The sequence below is a fragment of the Ranitomeya imitator genome, chromosome 1 (genome assembly GCF_032444005.1).
Source record: "Ranitomeya imitator isolate aRanImi1 chromosome 1, aRanImi1.pri, whole genome shotgun sequence".
NCBI classification, from domain to species: domain Eukaryota; kingdom Metazoa; phylum Chordata; class Amphibia; order Anura; family Dendrobatidae; genus Ranitomeya; species Ranitomeya imitator.
Window position 1 is genome coordinate 1,088,730,029 of NC_091282.1, and position 16,858 is coordinate 1,088,746,886.

The 16,858-nt window shown below is 40.6% G+C and overlaps 1 protein-coding gene across 1 annotated transcript in view; it reads right to left on the reverse strand.

Moving 5' to 3' along the window:
* Window positions 1–1,943: 1,943 nt before the first annotated feature.
* The window catches only part of VEGFC (vascular endothelial growth factor C), a 236,091-nt gene continuing 221,176 nt past the window's right edge, over window positions 1,944–16,858 (reverse strand). Inside the window, exons 5-7 of the mRNA XM_069744265.1 lie at window positions 10,984–11,087; window positions 6,056–6,389; window positions 1,944–2,461 (exon numbers count right to left, since the gene is read on the reverse strand). Coding sequence (XP_069600366.1) covers window positions 2,347–2,461; window positions 6,056–6,389; window positions 10,984–11,087 — 553 coding nt within the window. The 3' untranslated portion in view covers window positions 1,944–2,346. The remainder of the gene's footprint in view (window positions 2,462–6,055; window positions 6,390–10,983; window positions 11,088–16,858) is intronic.

Genomic DNA, 16,858 nt, shown 5'->3' on the forward strand with positions numbered 1-16,858 from the left:
ACTTTTGACCTCCTAAAATGTGGAGTGTTTGTAAAGAAATGTGTACAATTCCTACATTTTCTATCAGATATTTTTGTTCAACCCTTCAAATTAAACGTTACAATCTGCACTTGAATTCTGTTGTAGAGGTTTCATTTCAAATCCAATGTGGTGGCATGCAGAGCCCAAATCGCGAAAATTGTGTCACTGTCCAAATATTTCTGGCCCTAACTGTAAATTACAACTAAGCGCCCAATGTAAAGAGAAAAGCTATCACAAATCCTATTTATTCCTACTATGATAAATTTTTTGTGTAAAGATATTGATAATTATGACGTATTGGGAGCTGCACACACCTCTCACCACACTGTCTCAGTTGTGACTACTCTTACAAGTTGCCACGTAGCTCTATATGAGTCGAATTGTAATCAGATAACAAGTCTTATTACAGATATCAGTGCAATTGTGCTTCTCTGGCAGGTAAGTTGTGGAGGAAAAACTTGACGTGCTAGAAAAAAACTGACTACATTTTTGGAATCAGCATGCCAATTTTAGTATAAATCAGCTCAAAAACCTAACTCAACAAAAAATTTTTTTCAAATTGTTCCCCAGTGTAATCTAGCAACAGAGACCCTGACACCAATGATGTGTCCCTTACTAGGCTGCTTACTGTAGTATTGATTATATCAAAGTTTTATGAGCAGGAGAGTATCAACAGAGGACTTGTAAACTTGCAGCCATATAACCCTCCATATTCAGGAGCTCAGAAAGCTTCCAATCAGTGGTGTGGCTGGCGTTATACTGGATGCAGCATTCAGAGAACTGACAGATCAACAGTAGAGCAAACAGTGATTCTATCAAAAGTACAGCAAGCAGACCAGTAACTTATACATTGCTTGAATTAGGGTCTCTGCCCCTACATCATGCCGCTGTCAAAAAAACCTGGGGTCAGATTCCTGTTAATTGTCACTGGGTGTATTCCCCATCTGCTCTTACTCTATCAGAGATGATTTAGTAAACACTTAACAATTTCTAATGAAGCAGCAAAGAGGTCCAAATAATCCATGTGACCACTTTTGGCTCAGATGTTCTGACGAGCAGGCTCACACATAGAAGGCATATGCAGTAAGACGTTTTCCTGGAACCTTAGTTGGGTTTTTAGGTATTCCACTACTACATTACATTAATTCACCAATACATTTACCTTTAAATATTAAAGGTGACTTTCTCCATTTTCTTAGGTAACAATTGGTCATAACTAGTACAAATTCTGCCATATACCTAAAGCATACTGCTTCGTTAGCATATCAATCTGGACAAAAGAAGTTGTCAGGGGTTTCAAAAAAGTAACATAAATTGTTATCAAATGAAAAAAAAAATGTAATGTCACGCCTTACATTCATGTGACTGCCGCAGCCAACTACTGACCTCAGTGGTGATGCTTGCGTGTACGGCACAAGACCACTAAAGCCAACAACTGACTGCAGCGGTCACATGATATCACTGCTGCCGCACTACTGCTAAACAAGGTACGTGGAGGACCCCAGAGCTTCAACGTTGAAATACCAGTTTCTGGGGTTTCTATGAAACCCCCCAATACTAAAAAAGAACATTTCATGTGCATGTGCTTGCAATATCACAGTAACCATCACTGACATGTACCTAGCTTGCATCGGTTGTGTGCGCACTAATCCTAACGTCAATGATGCATCTGATAACACATTAGAGGTTGATATTGACATACAATAAAGTACAATAAAATACAGTACTTAGGAGACTTCCATTCCCAAATGCTTCTTTACTTGCGACCTAGAAAGTGAAGCCAGTGCAATACTGATGGCAACTTCGCATTATGAAACAGAATCTCAATTGCAAAATCCCAAAATACTTAGAATAAAAAAATATATTGTCTTACGCATGGCATACTCCCGATGTGTGATACAGAATCCAACTGAGCATATTGGTGGCTTTTAGCACAAGTTTCAGTTTTTTTATTTAAACATATTTTACATGATATAAAAATATTAATCACAGTGCACCTTTACATTGCTATTGCTATAAACAGAAATGCTGCACAATATTTTTAGTGGAAATAAATTATATAGTCAGTATCTTGATGAAAAAAAAAAAAAAAAATCACAGGAAAACCATGGACTTGCTTTGTCATTGCACAAGACCCATCAAGTCCTTGAAAAAAAAAAAAAAAATCTTGGTCGATTTTTCACTTCGGGTCCCATTTTACATACTGTACAATGCACATGTCCGTGCTCCACATACGATTTCCAATGCAAACATGGATCCAAAAGTTAGAATAAAATTAAGAGTTCCTTCTTTTCAGAGGCAAAAGAATCGTGTGCTCTGTGGTACTTAGTTCATATGTGGTATTTTCCAAAATGTGGGTACACAGCGGCAAACTTCTTCACTATAGTAAAAACCAGGGTCACAGCGTTTCAGTCGAGGTGGACAGGGTGGTCTGCTACAGCTAGAAGAGAAAAGAAAAATGAGTCCCGAATTATAAGTCAACGATATTCTTATAATTTCCAGTCATATAATAAGTTCTACAGGACATTAGCAACAGGACTATATAGTAACCAGTGAGCTATTCCATGAAAAGTTATTGCTGGTTATTACCCTTAACTCCTTTATAACATGGAGCTTTTCCGTTTCCATTTTTTTTCCCCATCACCATAGTCATATGAGGGCTTGATTTCTGCGGAATGAGTTGTACTTTTGAGTGATACTACCCATTCTTCCATATTGTGTACTGGAAAACGGCACAAAAATTCGATGTGCGCTAAAACTGCAATAAAACTACAATTTCACAGCTGTTTTTGTTTTTTTTATTCACCACGTTCACTATATGGTAAAACTGAACTAGCAACATGATTCTACAGGTCAGTATAAGAACAAAAATACCATATATTTAAAGGGTTATTTTTATTGAAGTGGTGAAAAAAAATTGGAAGACTGTAAAAAAAAAAACCCTTTGCTTTGCTTTGTCGCCATTTTCCGGGACCTGTTATGTTTTAATTTTTCAGGATATGGACTGTGTGAGGGCTTCTCTTTTTTGCCCCAGCTGACGTTTTTTTACTGATAACATTTTGGGGTAGAGACAATGTTTTGATCACCTCTTATGGTATTATATTGCAATGTTGTGACCATTTACCAATCAGATTAATTTATTTTATAGTTTGATAGCTCATACTTTACCAAATATGTATATTTTTTAATAAAGTTTTATTTTTAATGAGGCAAAATGCGGGTGATTTGAAATGTTGTCTTTTTTCATATTTTTTAAAACTAATTTTTTCACTTTTCACTGTATTTAATAGTCTCCTCAGGGGACTTGAAGCTGCCATCGTCTGATTGCTTGTGCTATGTATAGTTAAAATCATGATCTTCAAATAATGCCAGCCACGGACAGACCTTCACAGGAAGATCGGAATGACAGGATAGACACAGGGTCATCAGAAGACCTCCCCCCCCCGCTGTCATGACAACCCATCAAGGCCTCATGATCATGTCACAGGCCCGCCAATGGGAGCGCAGAACATGGCTTCCCCCAGCCGGCGCGTGTTAAATGCCGCTGTCAGAGAGGCACATGATGGCTGATTAAATCAGCCATCATGTGAGGGGAAAGATGCAGGTTCGGTGTGTGAACCCGCAACAAAATAAGGGACATGACAATTGAAATTTCACAACGGTTCAAAAAAGAGATAAGCTAGGTGTCGATAATGAGTAGTCGGTAATTCTGTGATGTTGCAGATTTTCTGCAGTATTTTTGCACCTATTAGGTATATTAAGTTACGGTACTTGCTTTTTTAACATTGTGTTTTTATTACATTACTAGGTTTTTAATACTGCTTTTTTATCTCTTTTTGGTCTGTTTTGTTGTTAGTAAAGCTGCTTTTTTTAAAACCTCCTGGTATTAGGTTTTGACAAAACTTTATTGATATAGTCATGTGCGTATTACATGCATTTTTAGTGTGTTTTTATAGCAGAAAAGCAATAAACACGCATTTGCGGTTTTTCCTATGGATTTTACGCATCTAATGCAATTCTATGGGCAATATCCACAAATTAAACTTAGCGTACCCACAAAAGCACTTGATATGTTACGGATTTCAAATATGCACTGCAGCTCAGTTTACACTATGTGAATGATATAACTATAGTGAATGGCATAATTATACCGCCAAACCAATACCAAATTCTAAACTACAACTGTTAAAAATCCCCAGGGGGCTGCAGAGATTGGGTTCATGCTAGAATTTGTAGTTTTCCCAAATTCCTTAAAAGGATTGTCTCAATTCTGAAAATCCCGTTACTAGCTGAAGTTTGCTATAAAAAAATGACGAATCCCGCTTTTCTCACTATCCTTAGGTCCACAAGTGAGTCTATGCTTCTGCACCCGGTGCTTGACATTGGCTGCAACACTGATATCACGTCGACAGTGCGGCAATCAATCACTGAGGTCAGTGGCCCTAAGCCAAGGTAAGTGGCCCTGAGGTCTGTCTACATCATTAGGTTCACTGACCACAGACAGGGATAGTCTGAAAAGGGACAACCTCTTTAAGAGCTGAGTCACACCCATTTCCATTCTTCAAAAGTTGGAAGGAAATCTAGCCTACGCTATACATATTGTCATAACAATATACCACATTGCATTTGTACATATTTATAGAGATATATGCATTGTGCAGTGTAAAGATCTTGGGATATTGGGATGCAATAATCACCTAGGTAGGGTAACAGTGCAACTATTTTTTATTCCTTATGTCCATTGTTTTACAACAACTCTGGTAAATGGGCAAAATGCATTGCCCCTAGTCCACAAGTTTCCCTCCCTGGGGCAGGTAGTCCCACTGCCCCCGTACAAGGTTATACTCACTGTCTCCCAACTTTTGGTTTTGTCAACAAATTTCGTATCTCCCTCCAGTATAGTCTGTAGTCACAGTTCACACTCCTCCAGATGACAGGTAACACAACCAAAGCCCCTGTATCCAACAGCAACAGTCCTCAAGAAAGTTCCTCCAATCCAGTAAGGAGGTAAATTGGTGTGCCTGATACTGCGAGGTGTTGGTGTAATGGGACTGTGAAAGGTCCCCAGTCCATTGGGAAATTTACTCTTTTGATAGGCGCTTAGCATCAACCAGCAGCACTTGCATATTTTTCGGGGACTCCTCTGCCCTTACACTATCCGTATACTCATGCTTCTGGATTAAGCTACTCTATAATTAAGACCCGGGAGGGTCGAAACGTCATTCAGTTTCTAGTAGCTTTTTGCCATTTGTATAATTTATTTTGCTCCCACTGATGTCTTGTTAATAAAACACGTTTTTGCATATTTACTCAAGAGTGTGCGGTGTATATTGACTCCTCCTCCAATCCGGTAGACAGATCCCTCAACCAATCCATGGGCACCAAGATCTCAGCAATCAATCCTCACCCCTCGACGTCTCTCTCCCGACCCTCTTTAAGCAAGTGGATTAGTGTTCTCCCTCCCCTGGGATCACCCCTCCTCCACCAAAGCTAACTGTGCATTGGTGGAGGTATGGTCCTCAGGAGAAACCCATCACCTGGGACTGCATGTGAGACCATCTGTGGTGACGGCTCCGCTGGGTCTACTATCTCCACCCACACAATAGGAAAAGTGACTGAGAGAACATTAGAATAATTGCTTTCCTTCATTACCAATCTTGGGTCTGGCCTTATGTATGCATAAGATCCAGCCTACAAGTCTTCCTCTGCTTACTATTATTGAATGGAAACATTGATTCCTGAGGATGAACTGACGAGCGAGCAAATCTCTAATAAAACACAACAATAAGGTTGATGTAACAGGAGCTCCGTACTGGAAAAAGTCTGCATCCCTTAGAGCCGTGGACTCCGCTCTATGTGCATTGGTACCATAGTCTTTAGAATAAGGCCAGCTCCTCACATACTGTATGTTGGCATGGCTATAATAATCATAAACGACTTCAGGAGAAAACAAAAGTTATGCATAATAAAAATATAGTTTATACTAGAAAGTTACATATTTTACAGTGAATTCTACAGTGATAAGTTCCTATACCTGCATGTCTGATGACTGAATCGCTTTCCTCTAAGGAAACATGTGTTTGGCGTTTCTACACATTCACATGCACATTTAATAGGATTCAACGGCTGGTGTTTTGGGCAGGTCTTTTTACACACACACTGGCACCTCTCTTCATCATACTCTTTGTTGGTTCCACAGGAAGATAACAGAAGTTTATTTTTGCAGACGCATTGACAAGACGTTCGATCCAGCTTTTTATGAGGACCACAGCTTGAAGGCAACAAACCACCTTTACAGACACATTGACAGGTTTCTTCATCTAATTCTTTGTTCGGACCACAAACATCGTGGAAAGCTTCAGAGGAGTCTGTGAAAAATAAAAACAAATATAAAGCTAATACACTAGCTCATTTTGCAAAATATACCATTCAATATTAATTTTGCATTGAGAAAACCATTTTCCCAGATGACTGTATGAGCTACAGTAGATGTCATATTCATCAGGGCGTCTACATGTGGTGCATCACCACTGAGATGGAGGGCCAATGAGTATTTGACAAACTGAGGGCAGGCATGCATGCATTATGGCTGGCTGATAAAATCTAATGCCAACCACCCGTGCACCTTCATGTAGTGATTTCACAGGAGCACTGAGACAAGTCTATGTCGTCAAGAGGGTGTGGTTTGTGAAATGGCCACAGTGTGAGCATGCTATTACACATTGCGTGTGTACCAACCTATGCTCCGGCTCATTTCTTTGGTTTTGCTGTGGTTTCTTGTACTTTGTACAAACAGAGAGTTGCTCCCATTTCTGAGCTAGTCATTTTATCTATATAGCTTCGCATGGAAAAGTATCTCAACAGTTGAGCCCCGTCATTCCCTGTCCTTATTCACATTTAGGTCAACAAACACAAAGTAAGGTTTTAATGCTACAGACAGAACAGGCCTGTCCTGATTGGGTATAGTTTGTCACGGTGGGGTGGCTTTTACACTTTTTTGATCAAAATAGCATAAGTAACATATGTTGTTTACATGTACTATTACTTATTAATTCAGGTATCAATAATTCAGGTAACAATAAAAGTGAGTGCATTTGTGAGAAAGTTTGTTCATATGATCATTAGCTTTCCTTCAATTTTATTCATGTTGTCAGCACTTTCCCCATTTACTTAAAAATGTAACCAACAACACTGAATATTTTCTTGTTTAATCACTGGGCATGTTTACACTGAAAAATAATTGAAAGCGAACACTGGTACGAACATTTGTTTGGGTGACCTTCATTCAATATAAAAGGCCTTAAAGGGAATCTGACAGCAGCCTCATTTAGGGAAAGAGAACCTGAATCCAACGATGTATCATTTAGTTTGCTAGGTGCAGCAATCCTGACACAATCAGAGTTTTTAGATAAAGCATGAAACAGAGCTGAGAAAGCTAGCCCTAGCCACACCAGGCTCCCTATGTATATAGCTTCAGACAGTAAGCTGATTATCACAGAAAGGGGCGGGGTTAGAGCAGGAGGCACTTCTATAGTCCTGAGAATGATAATCACAATGTAATAAATCCTTCAGTGTAAGTAAACCCCTACCTCATGCTGTCCTCAGGTTACATAGCAAAAACATGTGAAGTGAAAAACTAAATGATACATAGATTTCTTTATTTTAAAAATATAAATCAGAAAATTGTGACGTCCATTTGTATTCCGCTCTCAAAGGACCACCTTTTGCAGCAATTACTGCTGCAAATTTTTGGGGTATGTCTCCATTCTTCTTTCAAACTTTCACTAGCTCAGTGAGATTGGAAGGAGAGCATTTGGGAACAGTAATCTTCAAGTCTTTTTCAGATTCTCAATAGGATTTATGTCTGGACTTTGACACATGATTATATATGATTTGAACTAAACCATTCCATTGTAGCTTTGGTAGTACGTTTAAAATCGTTGTTTGGCAAGAAGGTGAACCTACGCCCCAGTCTCGAGTTTTTTGTAGCCTCTCACAGATTTTCCTCCAGGATTTCCCTGTATTTAGCTCCATCCATCTTCTCGTGAACTCTGGCCAGCTTCCCTGTTCCTGCTGAAGAAAATCATCCCCACAGCATGATGTTGTCACCACCACGCGTGATGGTAGGGATGTTGCTTTCATGTGCAATGTTATTTGTCTGCCAAACATAGCATTTTGTATTGAGCCCAAACAGTTCTACATTGGTCTCATCTGACCAGAGCACCTTCTTTTATCTGTGTCTCCTACATAGCTTTTTGCAGACTGCAAATGGGACTTCTTATGGCTTGTTTTTAAAAATGTCTCTCTTCTTGCCATTCCTTAAAAAGGCCAGATTTGTGGAGTATACAATTAATAGGTGTGGATCTCTGCTCCTCCAGAGTGACTGTGAGCCTCTTGGCTGCTTCTCTAATTAGTGCCCTCCTTGTTTGGGATGTCAGTTTAAGTATGCGGCCATGTCTTGGCAGGTTTGAACTTATCCTTCCATTTTTGGGTATGAATTGAACAACACTTTTTTTTACAATATAACCCTGCTTTACTTCTCCACAATTTTATCCCTCACCTGTCTTGTGTGTTCCTTGGTGTTCATGATGCTGTTTGATTCCAAACAAACCTCTGAACTCTAATACTGGGTTCAATTTACTAATTATTAATTAAAATAATTAGAAAACCATATATTATTTCCTTTACACATCACAAATATGTGCTATTTTGTGGGTACATCACATAAAATTCAAATAAAATAGATTTAAGTTTGTGTGTAACATAAAAATGTGGAAATGTTCATAGGTTATGAATACTTTTTGAAGGCAGCGTAAATATGGTGCAAGTCATGAAAGACAATTTTTGGGGCACAAATTACTCCAGATTCTGGATGCATTTAGATTAAGAAATCTCACAAACTGTGTCTCAGAGATTATATCAACATGGAGTGGACAACAATGGGTATGTTAGGGCTAGCGGAACGCACCACATAATTAGAGAAAAGGAATAAGGTGCGTTCGCAGCCCAGGGTCCACCGTGCAGAGATGGTACCTGCTGCTAAGCAATGACCGACTATATGGTGGTACAATGAGGATACACACGGGTTAGCTTCACCCTGTGTGAAAGAAGCAAACCCTGTTGCGTCACAGGGCCGTAGTACTGCAAGTAACAAAACTAATAATTAAATAGCACGACATTGCGAGCTGTGCCGTACTGGCGGACGCCACTAACCACCCAGACTTGGGCTAAAGAAGCGTTCTAATGGCATGTAGCGCCATACTGGCGGTCACAGCAGTAGACGTTGTTTCGTGTGTTAACGCTGTGAGTTCAGCCGGCGCTAGATAGCAGCCATACACCTTACACGAACAGTCATACACAAGGGATGGTTTTTTTAAGGAACGACTTGCACTCATCAACACACACACGATTACAAATGTATACTAGCGCATGGCCATGCAAACCTTTTATAGCTTCCCAGAAGGACCAATGGGAGGCTGCCACAGAAGTTGAGCACCTTCAGAACCTTCCTGGAGGACCAATGGGATCTGCTGCAGTATCTGAGCATGTGACCCTCGATCTCCAACGGGAGATCTTGCCCTGGGCATGCTCAGAAGGGGAAAAGCAGGACTTAGTCCCAAAAGCGTCTGCTCGCTGCTGCCCAGCACTGGCTTCAATGGCAGAAGCAGGAAAAGCAGCAGTAACCCTTTGCACAGAGTGAGACTGAGCAAGACGCTGGGACCGACGTCTCAGCTGAGCAGGCTCCACTGCGGCTGATGCAGAATGAGAGACTGCAGCAGACATGGTTTGAGATTCCCCCTGTGCAGCGGCGGAAACTCGACTCCTAACAGGGTAATCTTCAACAATGATCATTTAAAGGGAACCTGTCATGTAAAAAATGCTATTAACCTGTACTTATGGGGTGAACTGGAAGGTTAATAGCGTTCTGAATCTCCCTAGTGCCTGCACCTTGAGCCCTTTTGCCAAGAGGAAATGAGCTTTATTTCTACTGGCAGCATTAGGCGTTAAGTCACGGGGCCCTAATGATGAGCAAGCTGTCAGTCAATGTTGGGGATGTGGTTAGAGCAACAGCTCTCTATACAAAGAGTGGTGACTGAACTCACACCAGTGTTGCTCCCGTGGCTGAATGCTGAACGCTGCTGGTGTGAATAAAGTTAATTTCCTCCTAGAAACGAGGCTCTTAGTGCGGCCACCAGGCAGGTTCAGAAGGTTATTAACCTGGAAATGAACCCTATACCTGCCGGTTAATAGCATTTGTTTACATGACAGATTCCCTTTAAATCCCGGCACATAATTTTAAATTTGAGATGTCATCTCATTCCCTAGACCACATATGCTAGATATGATCCAGGACCAACGTTAGATTGCTATAAATTTGCTAGCTCTAAAGAGATGGATTGAAGATGCACAAAGAATCCGCTGACGTTAAGGACGTTATAGGTTTGATCCAGCTTAGAAGTTGATGTAGTTAGTTTTTGGGTTCTATATCTTGCACAATACACTATGTAGTAATGTAATAAGTAAAGGGATAAAGGTGAGTCTAGTGACAGATGCTCTAAGATCTGTAGAGGTGAAGTAATGAAAAGTCATCAGATTCATAGAAGTCCTATAACTGTAAATGGATGGATGGAAGACACACACAGATTCTTCTGACATCAATCATATATGTTATTGTAATGGAGATCATATTGCACTGCTGTAATTTTCTTATCTTGATAATATAAGAAGTTGTCACACTGCGACATTATTCATAATAATGAATCCATAGAGCCCTAACATGATATTACGTCATTACTAATAAGTACAATTATCCCATACAAGACATGATTTATGCAATATATAACTTATGAGCGAGAAAATGACCCTAGAGATCCTTGGAGATGTAGATAATAGGAACAAACGATTCATTAGATTCTGAGAGCATATTCTCCTAATGTGTTCCGCATGGGGGAAATCTCTTACCTGATCCCTCATGATACGATGAAAGGTCATGCTGCTGTATACATCTGCACAAATGGTTATTCCAAATATGGTTTCGGGGACAGGTCTTATTTGCTACTTGACAGCTGAAAAGAGATAAAGTAAAATGTTAAAATGTTATTTACTCTTATGAAAAAAGGTCACTGGATTAGGAGTTAGAAAAACATGGCTGAAACAGCACCACTCTTTCTACAGACTGTCTTTAGTAGTGCAAGTTGGATGAATTCATAATATTTAAAGGGTAAAATAGTAAAGAAAAATATTGTCATGTTGTAGTTCAGGATATAGTAATGTTTTAGTTCAATGTTACTTTAGTATTATTAAAATGTTTCTCAGTCCTCATTACACATTATCCTCTGGCCTATGCAGATTATGCAGTTTTATGTTTGCCTTAACAGAGGACATTAATAAGGATGATGTCATTATGAATCGCTTTTAACCATAGATTTTTCTTTGCTGAAACCTAACGCAACAGACATCCATCAAATGAACAAAGTGCTATAAGGAGATCATTACAAGGGCAGGACGTATCATGTATCAGAGACGACTTATTAGAGATGTGCGGATGATATGGCAGGAGGTTAAACCACCTTTATGTTATAAACTGGACTTAATATTCCATGTTTGCTGCAGTAACCCTACTGTACTATAAAAGGTGGCCTCACTGAAAAATAGGAGATGAATCCTGAAAAAGTAATTATGTTCAAACATTGCAAAAAAAGTCACAAATAGCAAGAGTGTGACTACCAGCAATAAAACCTGAAAAATCTGTTTATTTCATCACCATAAATTGCAATAACTACACCAAGCAGACATTAATCTGCATCAGTCTGACAAGGGAAGAAAGAAAAAAGGATACACATATTTTAAAGATTTATCATCCATCAATGATAAAAAATGATAACATTTTAGAAAGCCTTCAATCTTCCTAAAAACACGTTTCCTATGAATCATGATGTGAGGTGTGAGGAGACATTAAAGAGGTGGGCCACTACAATGTATATTGTGCACATCGATTAAAACCTTTCAAATATGCCTTTTTGCAAATACCTTATGTTGATATATTTGCCTCTGATCGGCGCTATCGCTGCTTGTTCAGTCTTGATCACGTGACCCCCGGCAGCAGCCGCCGGTGATGACATGTCCACTCCCAGACTCTGGAAGTTGACCTTGCAACATAGAGGCATAACCTAGTCTTACGCACTCCCCCTGATTGTCTGGGCTGTGGTCGGTGTTTCACCGAATGTCACAGCCAAGTTTTCAGTGCACACTGTAGAATCTTTCCCTCTCTCCTCTGCTTGATACTGTGCTGTGACGTGCGGTGAAACCCTGCCCACAGCCCAGTGAATTAGGTGGAGTGCATGAGACTGTGTCACACCTCGGTGATGCAAGGTCAATTTTTAGAGTCCGGAAATTGACCTGACATCACCGGGGGTCACGTGATCGGGACCGAGCGAGCAGCGATAGCGACACTCACAGACAAATATGTCAACATATGGTGTTTGCAAAAACACTTATTTGAAAGGCTTAAATCGATGTGCACAATATACATTGTTGTGGGCCACCTTTTTAACCCCTTCACCCCAAAGCCTGTTTTCACCTAAGTGACAGGGCCAATTTTTACAATTCTGACCACTGTCACTTTATGAGGTTATAACTCTGAAACGCTTCAACGGATCCTGGTGATTCTGACACTGTTTTCTCGTGACATATTGTACTTCATGATAGTGGTAAAACTTCTTCGATATGACTTGCATTTATTTGTGGAAAAAAACAAAAATTTGTCGGAAATTATGAAAATTTAGCAATTTTCAAACTCTTAGTTTTTATGCCCTTAAATTAGAGAGTTATATCACATAATATAGTTAATAAACAACATTTCCCACATGTCTGCTTTACATCAGCACAATGTTGGAAACATAATTTTTTTTTGTTAGGACGTTATAAGGGTTAAAAGTTGACCAGCGATTTCTCATTTTTGCAACAAAATTTGCAAAACCATTTTTTTACGGACCACCTCACACTTGAAGTGACTTTGAGGGGTCTATATGACAGAAAATGCCCAAAAGTGACACCATTCTAAAAACTGCACCCCTCAAGGTACTCAAAACCACATTCAAAAAGTTTATTAACCCTTCAGGTGCTTCACAGGAATTTTTTGAATGTTTAAAAAAATTGAACATTTAACTTTTTTTTCACAAAATTTTTACTTCAGGTCCAATTTGTTTCATTTTACCAAGGGTAACAGGAGAAATTGGACCACAAAAGTCGTTGTACAATTTGTCCTGAGTACGCCGATAACCCATATGTGGGGGTAAACCACTGTTTGGGCACATGGCAGAGCTCGGAAGGGAAGGAGCGCTATTTGACTTTTCAATGCAAGATTTGCTGGAATTGAGATCGGAGCCCATGTCACGATTGGAGAGCCCCTGATGTGCCTAAACAGTGGAAACCCCCACAGGTGACACCATTTTGGAAAGTAGACCCCCTAAGGAACTAATCTAGATGTGTGGTGAGCACTTTGAACCTCCAAGTGCTTCACAGAAGTTTATAATGTAGAGCAGTAAAAAAAATTTTTTTATTAATTTTCACAAAAAATGATTTTTTGCCCCAAATTTTTTATTTTCCCAAGGGTAAAAGGATAAATTGGACCCCAAAAGTTGTTGTGCAATTTGTCCTGAGTACGTCGATACTTCATATATGGGGATAAACCACTGTTTGAGCGCATGGCAGAGCTCGGAAGGGAAGGAGTGCCATTTGACTTTTCAATGCAAAATTGGCTGGAATTGAGATCGGACGCCATGTCGCATTTGGAGAGCCCCTGACGTGCCTTAACAGTGGAAACCCCCCACAAGTGACCCCATTTTGGAAAGAAGACCCCCTAAGGAACTTATCTAGATGTGTGGTGAGCACTTTTAACCCCCAATTGTTTCACTAAAGTTTAGAATGTAGCATTGTGAAAATTAAAAAATCATTTTTTCTTTCCACAAAATGATGTTTTAGCCCGCAATTTTTTTTTTTCCCAAGGGTAACAGGAGAAATTGGACCACAAATGTTATTGTCCAATTTGTCCTGAGTACGCTGATACCCCACTTGTGGGGGGGAACCACCGTTTGAGTGCATGGCAGAGCTCGGAAGGGAAGGAGCACCGTTTGAAATGCAGACTTAGATGGAATGGACTGCAGGTGTCATGTTGCATTTGCAGAGCCCCTGATGTACCTAAACAGTAGAAACCCACCACAAGTGACCCCATATTGGAAACTAGACCCCCCAAGGAACTTATCTAGATGTGTTGTGAGAGCTTTGAACCAACAAGTGTTTCACTACAGTTTATAACGCAGAGCCGTGAAAATAAAAAATATTTTTTTTTCCACGAAAATGATATTTTATCCCCTATGTTTTTATTTTCCCAAGGGTAACAGGACAAATTGGACCCCAAAAGTTGTTGTCCAACTTGTCCTGAGAACGCTGATACCCCATATGTTGGGGGGAACCACTGTTTGGGCACACAGGAGAACTCGGAAGGGAAGGAGCCCTGTTTTACTTTTTCAAAGCAGAATTGGCTGGAATTGAGATCGGACGCCATGTCGCGTTTGGAGAGCCCCTGATGTGCCTAAACAGTGGAAACCCCCAATTATAACTGAAACCCTAACCCCAACCCTAACCCTAGCCCTAACCCTAGCCCTAACCCTAGCCCTAACCCTAGCCTTAACCCTAGCCCTAACCCTAGCACTAATGGGAAAATGGAAATAAATACATTTTTTTACATTTTATTATTTTTCCCTAACTAAGGGGGTGATGAAGGGGGGTTTGATTTACTTTTATAGCGTTTTTTTGGCGGATTTTTATGATTGGCAGCTGTCACACACTAAAAGACGCTTTTTATTGCAAAAAATAGTTTTTGCATCACCACATTTTGAGAGCTATAATTTATCCATATTTTGGCCCACAGAGTCATATGAGGTCTTGTTTTTTGCGGGACGAGTTGACGTTTTTATTGGTACCATTTTCGGGCAGATGACATTTTTTGATCGCTTTTTATTCCGATTTTTGGGAGGCGGAATGAACAAAAACCAGCAATTCCTGAATTTCTTTTAGGGGGGGCGTTTATACCGTTCCACGTGTGGTAAAATGGATAAAGCAGTTTTATTCTTCGGGTCAGTATGATTACAGCGATACCTCATTTATGTAATTTTTTTTATGTTTTGGCGCTTTTACACAATAAAAACTATTTTATAAAAAAAAATAATTGTTTTTGCATCGCATTATTCTGAGAGCTATAACTTTTTTATTTTTCTGCTGATGATGCTGTATGGCGGCTTCTTTTTTGCGGGACAAGATGACGTTTTCAGCGGTACCATGGTTATTTACATCCGTCGTTTTGATCGCGTGTTATTCCACTTTTTGTTCGCCTGTATGATAATAAAGCGTTGTTTTTTGCCTTGTTTTTTTTTTTTTTTTTTTTGCGGTGTTCACTGAAGGGGTTAACTAGTGGGATAGTTTTATAGAGTGGGTCGTTACGGACGCGACGATACCAAATATGTGTACATTTGTTTTTTTTTTTTTACATAAATAAATGGATTTATTGGGAAATGTTTTTTTTTTTTTTATTTGGGGATTTTTTTTAATTTTTTTTTACATTCTATTTTTTTTTTTTTTTACTTTCTAACATTGTCCCAGGGTGGGACATCACTGTATTAGATCAGATCGTTGATCTGACACTGTGCATAGCACACTGTCAGATCAACGATCTGACAGGCAGCTTAGCTGGCTTCCAGCGCCTGCTCTCAGCAGGCGCCGGCTAGCCAGGTCACTTCATGACCCGGAAGGAGTCCGGCGGCCATCTTGGATCTGGGGACTCCTTCCGGGTCACCGGAGCAACGCGATCTCATTGCGTTGCTCCGGTGGGAGAGCGCAGGGAGCCCCCGTCCCTGCGCGATCCCCCTCTATGCCGCTGTCACTACTGACAGCAGCATCAGAGGGGTTAAATGCCCGCGATCGGCGATAGCGCCGATCGTGGGCATTGCTGCGGGGTGTCAGCTGTCATATACAGCTGACACCCGCACCCGATCACCGCGGCGCTCAGCGCGAGACCGCGGTGATCGGTGCGCCGTACTAGTACTGCTGCTGGCACTAATGCAGTGCCGGCAGCGCAGTACTAGTACGGCGCGTGTCGCGAAGGGGTTAATGGATGGTGAAATATACAGTATATCTAATCAACTATTCTGTTTTAAAAAGAGATGGTTAAGTCACGGTATGCACATTTTTAGCTATCCAAATGTAGCTCATATACCTGGACGCAGTAGCGTAGCTACCGGGGGGGGGGGCAGAGGGTGCAAGCGCTACGCTCCTTCTCCCATCATCCCCCTCTCAGCGTCTGACATCACCGACGCAGACACTGACAGGGGGCGCAATGACGTCACTAGTCGGCGCCCGCTGTCAGATGAGCGGGGGCCCAGAGCTGCAGAGGAAGAGAGGTGAGTATTTATTTATTTGTTTTTTATGGGTGCTGCCTTATACTACAGGTGCTGCCTTATATTACAAGGTCTGCCTATAGGGGTACTGCATTATACTACAGGATCTGCCTATAGGGGGGCTGCCTTATATTACATGATCTGCCTATAGGGGTGCTGCCTTATACTATAGGATCTGCCTATAGGGGGGCTGCCTTATACTACAGGATCTGCCTATAGGGGGGCTGCCCTATATTACAGGATCTGCCTATAGTGGGGATGCCTTATACTACAGGATCTGCATTATACAATATATAGTAGGCCTATGGGGAGTGCATAATACTATATGGAGGCTGACGGGGAGTGCATTATACTACATTTAGGACTATCTGGTGCATTATACT